This window comes from Sinocyclocheilus anshuiensis, unplaced genomic scaffold (genome assembly GCF_001515605.1).
Source record: "Sinocyclocheilus anshuiensis isolate Anshui unplaced genomic scaffold, SAMN03320099.WGS_v1.1 scaffold874, whole genome shotgun sequence".
Taxonomy (NCBI): Eukaryota; Metazoa; Chordata; class Actinopteri; order Cypriniformes; family Cyprinidae; genus Sinocyclocheilus; species Sinocyclocheilus anshuiensis.
The window spans coordinates 352,590-363,096 of record NW_015538065.1 but is presented as its reverse complement, the minus strand read 5'-3'; the positions used below and the strand labels follow the sequence as shown (position 1 = coordinate 363,096).

At 35.5% G+C, this 10,507-nt stretch overlaps 2 protein-coding genes across 2 annotated transcripts in view; one reads left to right on the top strand and one right to left on the bottom strand.

The window, feature by feature from the left end:
- Positions 1-7,241, bottom strand: part of LOC107683509 (focadhesin) — a 61,082-nt gene extending 53,841 nt beyond the window's left edge. The window contains exons 1-4 of the mRNA XM_016479565.1: positions 7,163-7,241; positions 4,314-4,398; positions 3,998-4,072; positions 1,932-2,086 (exon numbers count right to left, since the gene is read on the bottom strand). Of these exons, the coding sequence (XP_016335051.1) occupies positions 1,932-2,086; positions 3,998-4,072; positions 4,314-4,370 (287 nt within the window). The 5' untranslated portion in view covers positions 4,371-4,398; positions 7,163-7,241. The remainder of the gene's footprint in view (positions 1-1,931; positions 2,087-3,997; positions 4,073-4,313; positions 4,399-7,162) is intronic.
- Positions 7,242-8,455: 1,214 nt separating this feature from the next.
- The window catches only part of LOC107683508 (protein AF-9-like), a 54,198-nt gene continuing 52,146 nt past the window's right edge, over positions 8,456-10,507 (top strand). Inside the window, exons 1-2 of the mRNA XM_016479564.1 lie at positions 8,456-8,580; positions 9,011-9,191. Of these exons, the coding sequence (XP_016335050.1) occupies positions 8,569-8,580; positions 9,011-9,191 (193 nt within the window). The 5' untranslated portion in view covers positions 8,456-8,568. The remainder of the gene's footprint in view (positions 8,581-9,010; positions 9,192-10,507) is intronic.

Here is a 10,507-nt window from a genome sequence, read left to right as displayed (position 1 = left end):
CAAGATTAAAAAAAAAACACACAAAAAAACTGCATAAAATGATACATAAGGCTTATGTGCTATATGGCTTCAAAAGACCTGGAATCTAGTGTAGTCATATTGATTATTTTTATGGTGCTTTATGTGTTTTTTGTCATTTATGGAGCTTTATACCCTCCGGTCACTATGAACTGCTGTTGTAAGGCAAAAGTTGCATAGCGATATATCAAAAATATCTACTTCTGTGTTCCACTGAAGAAAAACAGCATACAGGTTTGAAATGACATGGGGGTGGGTAAATAATGACAGAATGTTTATTTTTGGGTGAACTCTTCCTTTAAAATTCAGGTCTGTATGATGAAAGGGTATATTGTGTGGGTAGCTGCTCTGTGTGACAGTGATGACAGCAGCAGCTGTGAGTGTGTGTGTGTGTGTGTGTGTGTGTGTGTGTTGGAGACATATGAGCTGACTGATGGAGCAGGCTGCATTTCAGATGTGTTTTTGTTTTCAAATTTCTGAATATGCAGATGTGCACCCTCAGTCTGTTTCTTATCTTCATCCAAGAGTCCAACTCAAAGGAAAAAGGAAGTGTGTGGGCAGATAACTGAGGTAATCCTCTAAAAACGCAATACAGTAAGCACATTACAGCAGCAATCAACCAATAAAAGCATCTGTCTTTGTTTGTGCTTTAGGGTTAGATTTAATTTTAGCATGTTTTAAAAGCATCAGATGGATGTGGTCTGTTAAGATTTACAAAAAAATAATCATATTAATCAATTAATAGGCCAATTAAACAAAGCAACTTGTTCCTAGTGCTAAACAATTGATTGACTAATATATAACTGGGTCAGACAGGCACAGACGTATCTTTACAAAACAACTGTTTTAAAGAGCAGGTGAAATAAAAAAAAAATTTTGTGGCCATTTATATGGTAGTGCATCCCCAAACTTTGATATAAGCATTTAAACTGCACAGAGAATATACACTTGATTTAAATTATAAATACCACCTGCAACTGATTTCTAACAGCAAGTCGCAAATACACTAAGTTTGTGGTCAGTATGTTTTTTTTTTTAAAGAAATTAATACCTTTATTCAAGAAGGATGCATTTTCATGACCAAAAGTGCCAGTAAAGACATTTTTTTCTTTCCTTTTTCAACATCATATCAGCTTCTATGGCTATGCTAATGGTGAGAGCCAGGTTTTAGTTATTCAAAATTAAAACTAAATAAGATGTTTAAGATTTTTTTTTTTTTCAAAAAAAAAACAACAACTTAAAACTAGATTTGGATTTGCCTGATTAAAAGCCTTTTCAAAAGTATCAACAAAATAAAACATGTTTCTCACAGGAGTAGAAGTATTGCAGTCTAGAAAAAAAATATGTTTTAAAAGCATTTTAGTGTTACAAAAGATTTCTATTTTATATAAATGTTGTTCTTTGGAACTTTCTATTCATTAAAGAATCCTGTAAACAGATGTATCACAGTACATGTATTTCCTCAAAAATATTAATCAGCATTTTTTAACATTGATAATAATAATAACACATGATTTTTGAGCATCAAATCAGCATATTAGAATGGTTTCTGAAGGATCATGTGACACTGAAGACTGGAGTAATGGTTGCTGAAAAATCAGCTTTGTCATCAGTGGAATACATTACATTTTTAAATATATTAAAACAGAAAATATGTATTTTAAATTGTAATAATATTTCACAATATCCCTTTTTAACTGTATTCTTGATCAAATAAAATCAGCATTGATAAGCATAAAAGACGTCTTTCAAAAAAAAAAAAATCTAACTGCCCCAAACTATTGAAGAGGACTGTATAGGAACACAGGAAAGAGAACTGCTTCTTTTCTCATTTCAAAATAATTTCTTGGGAACACAATTATTATTATTATTATTATCAGTCTGTGAGAGCCAGGTGTGTGACAGAAGCATACCGTGCCGAGGGCAGGAGGTTAAGGGTGGTGTTGAGCACATACGGCAGATCTGCATGTCCCTGTTCTACGAGTAGCACCAGAACGTCACAGCAGGCCGAGCGGACGACGGTACTGTCACTGCTGCACTGCTCCCACAGAGACTCCAGCGCTTGACCCTGTTCATATAAAACACACGTTCAACATGCAAAACATTCTACATGAGCAAAAATATATAAGTGAGAGAGTTAGTGAAGTTGTAAAAGTAACATAAACTCTCTGGAAAAACTAAACAGCACACATTTCCTATAAATGGGTCATTTCATGAATATTTTACTGTAACTTTCCGAACTCAAAACGTCTGTACTCTTTTATTGAAAGAAATCTGCAAAAAAGTTGGATTTCAGATATGCAAAAGCCAACACATCACAGCCCACATTTACATGTACATGTCTCCACTAAACATTTTTTTTTGTATTTTTTACCATCCAATAATCGCAATGAACTTGGTACTTTGTTACTTTTGATATGAAACCATGTCTAGAAACACAATTGTATAATTGAAAAGTTTATATAAAAACTGCCTTATGTGTATTTAAACGTTAAAGGGGTGGTTCTTTGCGATTTCACTTTTTTAACGTTAGTTAGTGTGTAATGTTGCTGTTTGAGCATAAACAATATCTGCAAAGTTAAGAAGCTGAAAGATCAATGCAAACGGAGATATCGTCTTTTAAAATTCTGGCAGTTTAATGCCTACAAAAATGGCTGGTATGGACTACAACAAGTTACTTCCCGGGTTCGTGACATCACAAACCCAGATAAACCCCGCCCTCGGGAAAAGGCAGCAAAGGGTGCGAGGCTATGCTGCGCAGCTCTAGAGAAGAGGAAGCCTGATCCTGTTTGATCAAGGCATGCGACTGTTCTGACTTGTCCAATTTTCAGCATCAGTTTTTCATCTTGCATCAAAATTCTGTCTATTCATTGTATGCATTTGAAATATAGAGTTGGGTTTTGTTTTATTGTACCCAAGTGTACCTAAAATAAAAAGTGTTTAATATACAGGTTTGTGCCTCTTAATTTCCTATTAATTAACCATTTGTAATCTTATGTTCACTGTTCATTTTTTATAAATATAGGTTTTGTATTAAATCTATATTCATTCATATAGTCAAATCGAGAATTGAAATCAAAAATCGAATCGAAATCGAATCGAATTGAGAGCTTGAAAATCGAAATCGAATCGAATTGGAACATCTGAATCGATACCCAGCCCTACTGATAAGCGATATTAACGACGCCTTGTTTACAATACACCCGGAGCACATGCCGCTGAGGTGAGCTGCGGGACGTTTTGACGCGCACTAGAGGCGGTTTAGCCAATCACAACACACTGGGCTAGCTAACCAATCAGAGCCCATCGCCTATTTCTGAGGGAGGGGCTTCATAAAAGAAGGAAATGATCAGCGTGTTTCTCAGAGAAGGGACAGAGAGGTGTGGAATAAAGGTAAATTATGTGAAAAATAATGCGTTTTTTTTTAAAACGAAGCATTAACACATGTTAGACTGCACCCCATAAACACAATCAAGCCTAGAAAAAAAACACTGAACCACCCCTTTAATGTGCATCTCAGTTTGATTGCTGGTTGTCAGATTTGAGTGTTGATTATTAAATAAAGATTAATTAATTTTGAAATAAGCTTTATTTTTGGGGGTGGGGGTTTTCAGCTAATTGAAAACTTTAATTTTGGTTTTGTTAAAAAATTCAACTCGGTGCATTACTAGAATAAATTCTTTTTATTAGCTTGTGACTTCATTTCTACCAAGAAATAAGCATTTAGCTTGGCTATGTTTAAAGTTCCCTTGAAATTGTTTCAGATCATTATTGTGCCTTGGAAGCCTTTATACACAAACCACTGCCTGTTTAGGCACTGAGTGACTGGATAAAACACTCTTATTCATTTTACTTGTCAAAGGAGCATTGACATAGAAGTCCTAAAGGTGCAGCCGCCAAAAACAGGCCGTTTAATTTGAACTATGTGTCCTAACCATGATGTGATATAATCTTCATATGCAAGATCACGAGAACTTACTTTAGCTGTGGTCTGACAAATCCTTTCATTTTGTCCTTTCTCTTTCAGCACTGCAGTGACCAGCGTCCTCACAGCCTAGAATAAACAAGCCAAAAAAAGCTGTTCCTTACGGAGCAGGCAGAAAATCTGGTTCTTCACATGCCTTGAGCAAACTAAACCAAAGATTTAATCAAATTTACACATTCACAGGAATGGATTTCTTCAAGACTGACAGGTTTAGTGGGGATAGATAAGCATTTAGTTGAATTGCTGTGGAATCAGAACCTTGTTTTACCTCTAAATGCTTAAGTCATCAGTCTGTTCTTGAGTGCTTTACCTGGGCTTGAATGAGGGAGCTGGGGAACTCAAACCTGGTCTTCAAAGTTTCAGTCATCTCCAGAAATCACAAATGATGCCCCATACTAAAAACAAACATCATATGGAATTGGTCATTTAGTCAACTTAAAAATAGATTCCCAGCCATATTTACTTGCAAAATGAGGCATATTTTTGAGAGAAACAGGAAATTCAATTGCAAAAAATTAAGTACTCAAAGTCAATCTTATCCTAGAGGACTTGATTGGATCTTGGAACAATTGTCTCAAGATGACAAGATGCAGAAAAATAGGTGTTGAAAAGGTAAGAGCTGTAGCCATTTTGGAAAAAAATTAGGAAGCCAAACATTTCTTCAGAATAATCATTTCTGATAAATGGCATACAATAAAACCAGGAATGTGTACTAGCAATGTAAAGAAGTACACTACACTGTAAAATTATTTTTTGAAGTTGTAAATAAAGAAAAATAACGAGTGATTTTACAAGAAAATACGATTTCAGTTTTTTTACTTTAAAATTTCAGGTTTAATTTAATGTGTTATTTATTTGTATTGTAAAATGTACTAGCAATTTCTGGGTTAAAACTGTTTCTACACCATTTTCATTTCATTGAACTGTACAGAAATTTGGAGTCTGTAAGACTTTAAGCTATTGTTTTTGAAAGTAGTATCTTATGCACACAAAGGCTGCATTTTATTTCATCAAAAATAACAAAAAAAGTGAAATATTATTACAATTTTGAATAACAGCTTTCTGTTTGGATGTATTTTAAAATCGACTCAATTCCTCTGATGGTAAAGCTGGTTTTTTAGCAGCCATTATTTTCAGTGTCGCATGATCTTTCAGAAATCATTCTAATATGCTGATTTGCTGCTCAAGAAACATTTCTTACTAATACTGATATTAAAAACATGATGAAACTATTCATGATCCTTTGATGAATAGAAAGTTCAGAATAACAGCATTTATTGAAAATCATTTCACTGTAACATCATAAATGTCCTAACTGCCACTTATGATCAATTTAATGCATTCGTACTTAAGGTATTAATTTCTTTCTTGCTGACCCCAAACTTTTAAACGGTAGTGTAATGTTAAAACAAACAAAAAAAAAACTAACGACATCTTACTGACATTAAGATTCAAAAGATTTGGAAAGAACAGGATTTCTTAAATGTGTGGCATGCAAACCGCAAATGAAGTCATGGGACCTCTACTTCACATTTTTAGACTCAACCCTCATTTCCTGAAATGAAGAAACTGACATGCAAACTGACATCATCTGTTCAAAAACAGCTGTGCGTCCACCTCATGTTAACGCCTTATCACTCAGATCACAGGTGTCATGGGATCAAACACGCCAAACAGGTGCAACGGGACAAAAACTGCCTTCAGGGCGATACTATTAGACCGAAATAAGAATAACCCAACACCACTTCAAACGGATGTAATCTAAGGTGAAATTAAATAAAGGCTCGAGACATATAGTCTGCTGCTCGCATCTAAACTCAGAAGACACAACCATCTGACAGATGGCACTGGCGACCACATCAATTGGATGCATTATTCACAAGTGACTTTTGCCAAAGCTTCAATGTCCATCCAGTTGCGGACCGCCGACTCTGCCATCTCATATGTTGTCTCATATGGACTCCCAGTGTAGGGTAATGGGATTACCAGCCGTTGATTTGACTGACACTGGCCGATGGCCACTGGAGATTCAGGTTTAGACCACGGCACATGGGAGAAAGACAGACAATGCAAGCTCTAAAATGCTGCCCCACCCCTCCTGGGACCGATATCCGACAGGGAAACGCTGCGTGTGTGTGTATGATGAAATACCTGCTGTGTTTCCATACACCGTGACAGTTTTACTACAGCAGCGCTACTGACAGCAAAGAGTGGCTTGGGCAAATCAGGTAAGATTTGAAATTCATTGGCTTAAGCCAGTTTATGTCAAAACAATACAAGCCTAAATGCTACACGTTCGAGTGCTACTTTAATTCAATAAAAGTGGATTTCTATGTTGTTGCAGATTGTAATTTTGCAAAAGGGTGATATTTTGAAATAAAATGTTAAAATGTCTCAGAGTTATTAGTTTAAACTTGAGATTTATTTGCATTCAGTAATGACAGGTGGTGGACAACGCATAAAGAAAATGCTGTAAAATGTTATAAAACAATATTTAGTCATGTCTGACTCACATTTTCATCTTTTTACATCATTCTTGTAGGTAGAGGTTTGTGTAAACATGTTGACAAAACTAGTTGTTTGTTTTATCAGATCATTTTTACACACTTTTGTCAGCAAAGCAGAGAATTGAAAATATTCCAGGGATTTCCAGCCTATGGCTACTTGTCCACATGCACAAAGGCTTCAGCTCTTTACTGCTTGCTCTGCACTGCTTGTGTGTCCACAAGAATGCATCATTGTTTAAGTGATGCTGAGTTTGACTGGCTAGACTAAGTTAGCTGGTATAATACGTCAGTTTTGTAATGCTACTATGGTACTAACACAATGGACATGCGCCACAGTAATACTGTACCACGGTTTCTGGACACGTACTAAGGTATTTTCTGAGTTGGAGTAACTCTTACCACGTAAGCACCATATTAGAAGAATAAAGTAATCATTTAATATCATGGTATCACCATCCGACACCTCAGTATTGTTTGTAAGCTTAGCTAGCTGCCGGATGTTGTTCAATTCCTAATATGCATTTAGCAAAACGTTCGTGTTTATACTTCTGTCATACAGAAAACCTGCAGCTGTCAGTTTCACCATTCTGTCACAGTGCTGGCATCCCATAAACATGCAGGCTGATGTGACATACATGCTATTATTTCTTACCCAGAGAATCCCTACATTCCAGTGGCGTTCAGAAGCACTTTGCTAACTTTTTCGCGAAACCCTCCAACCGGCAACATGCTTCTACGGCGCGCGTGGAGGACCAAACGTACTGTAAAGGCGATACGTTAATCTAAAGTCAACGTAATTATTTCTTGACATTTTAACTGCGTACATATATAATGTAATTTATGTATTTAAAGTGCATTGTGGCACTCTCAGATTTAACTAGAAAAGGAGTACCCTTTTAACATTTTCTTACATAGATTGAGGTGTTTCTCTCTTCTTTCCTTCCTTTGTTTATGCAAATTTATCAAATGTCATAACATTTTATGACATTAAATGTAAATTATTGTAAACACACATTACACACACATATATATATATATATATGTGTGTGTGTGTGTGCCTGTGTGTGTGTGTGTAAAATGGCTGCAATATAACAAAGAGTGAAAATTTTAATTGGGTCTGAATACTTTCCGTACCCACTGTATATATATATAGTGAATAGTGATATATAAAGAATATATATAAAGAATAGTGACTAAATGTGTGTGTGTGTGCATTAAAATGTAACAATTTTTATTATATAAGATAAATATTTTAACCAAATTTAACAGTACAACCAGTGTTGGGGGTAATATATTACAAGTAACGCAAGTTGCGAAAAAGTAACTACGTAACGTAATTAGTTACTTTTTTTATGGAGTAACGCAATATTGTAATGCATTACTTTTAAAAGTAACTTTCCCCAACACTGAGTACAACTACATGTATCTTGTAAAATATAATATTGTTTGTTTTACTGAACATTGTAAAATTACAGCTAATCAATTAACAGGTTTAACTGTAGCATTTTAACGTTTCTGTTAAAATTACTACCTTTTTCAGTGTATCCAGTGTAAACCAACAGGCCATATTAAATATATATTAGTCTAAATATTCTATATATTAGTCACTCACTAACATTTGATTTAAAAGTTACGCTGATATTAATTACAGCAACATGAATGGTTAAACAGTAGAAAAGCATAACTATATCATACAAGCATATATAGAAATATAGAAAATGTAGGCTATGTAAGATAAAAAAACAACAACAACAGGAGACTAATCTAACATGTTAATAGAGTGCAAGCAATAAATAACTGTGTTGTTGAGCACTGAAAAAGTGGTTTTACACGGGTTAATTGTGGCTCTTCACTCGCTCGCGCTGCCATTGGCTCGTCTCGTGCGCCGCACAGACTGCGACTGGACTGCACGCGCATGCGTCTCACTTTACTCCTCAGCCTTTGAAAACTCAGAGAGCTCAATTAAAAGACCATGTCCGCCATCGGGCGTCTACAGTCCTCGGTGTCCTTATTTAAACCAAATTCTCCATGAAATAGCATTATCCCGTGGCCTCAGCAATGGCCAGTTCGGTGAGTAGGGCTTTACCTGCTATAGCATCGGTGCGATGTTTTGGATCTCCAGCGCCCGTGTTCGTTTTCGTCTGGTTTGGAAAGGCGATTAGACGCATATTAGGCTTTTCCAGCCATATTTCCATCGGAATACTCAAGTACAGTAGAACTAGTGGAGTCGTGCGTTTCCAGTGCATGTCTGCAAAAGTGCTGCGCTTGAAAGATTTCAAACAAAAGGAGGGCATCCAATAACAAATATTCAGAAATCTGACAGAATGCTCTATTTTTAGCATTCAGTCTGGTATACCAGAAACTTATGATTCGACCATTGACAATTATTTTGCATTTGTGCGGCTATAGAGTGGTTTCAAGACGCGCGCACTCAGATTGTTTGCTTTTAATAATAAATAACTGGCGACATGATTCTAAAGTGAACATTTGGGTGTTTTAGGGTGCCGTTCAGGTGAAACTGGAACTCGGTCATCGTGCCCAGGTCCGAAAGAAACCCACCGTGGAAGGTTTTACGCACGACTGGATGGTGTTTGTCCGCGGACCGGAGCAAAGCAACATTCAGCATTTTGTGGAGAAAGTCGTATTTCATCTACACGAAAGTTTCCCGAGACCAAAAAGAGGTATGAAGCGATTTACTATTACATATTGAATTATCTTGAATAGTTAAGCTGGAATGATGTGTGACCTTGGCTAGGCTACTTGATGCATGCAGATCTTGTCTAGCGCTGCAGGGACAAAAAGTGGTTTTCATTTGTAAAAGAGACCGAACAGTCATATATAAAGATGTTTAGTAGCAATAGATGTTTTGCATGTTTTTCTTATTTCCTTCGCTGAAAGTATTTGATTTCTCTTCATCTGTTACCTTTGACAATGTGTGTTAATCAGTGCGCGACTCCTAAAAAGTTTCAAGAATAATGCGCTCGAATATTAACGCAATTAAATCCTTTGGTTTGGTTAACTTGTGTATATAGTATTCTCATGAACATTTAAGGGTTTTCACAACACTAAAAGTATTTGTACCACGCTAGAATATCCTAGAAGTTCAACTTTAGTTCGTAAATGTACATTTTGATATGAGGAAAGTGAATAAAACACTTTTTATCGCGTCTTAATAAACTCGAGACACATATTTTGTTTTAACGTTTGTACCTTTGTGTGCGTGTTTTTTTTTATTTTTTTTATTTATTGCCTCTCAAATTGTGATATAATATTCAAATATTATGCCCTATAGTCCATTGTCACCCCACTCCCATTTAATTTTAATAAAAAATAGTCAGTGTTGGGGGTAATATATTACAAGTAACGCAAGTTACGTAATCGGATTACTTGTAAAGTAACGCATTACTTTTTAATTTACAAGAGAATATACGAGTTACTTTTTCAAATAAGTAACGCATGTTACTTTTTTTTTTTCAATTTATTGATTGACAGCTCTCCTGTCCCCATGTTGAGAGAAATCAGATGTTACTGTAGTTCTAAAATAAATATGAATATGCATTAATTCATCTCACTCACAAAAAAAAAACACACAGATTCAGTATTCCTCAAAATGAATAAAAATAATGCAACTCAGAATATGACGCAAACCTGCAATAATTAAATGTTAAACAACACAAATATCCTTTATGTATTTAATCCCATTCTATTTGCTTCTGACCTTCGATGATCCAGTTCAACCGTACTAATAAGCACAAATTACTCTAGACAAACATTTGTGTGTGTTTTTTATTGCTGAAGTGTGTTTAAATGTCTTCTTCTGTATTCTACTGTACGGACGTAAATGTACTTTCCCTTCAGCCTGAGGCTTATTCATTTCACTTCTGGTGTGAAAAGGCTTTTATATTTGCCAAAAATAGAACTTTTTTATTTTAAAAACAAACAAGCAAGCCCTGTCCAGATTTAAAAAGTAACGCAAAAGTAACGTAACACATTACTT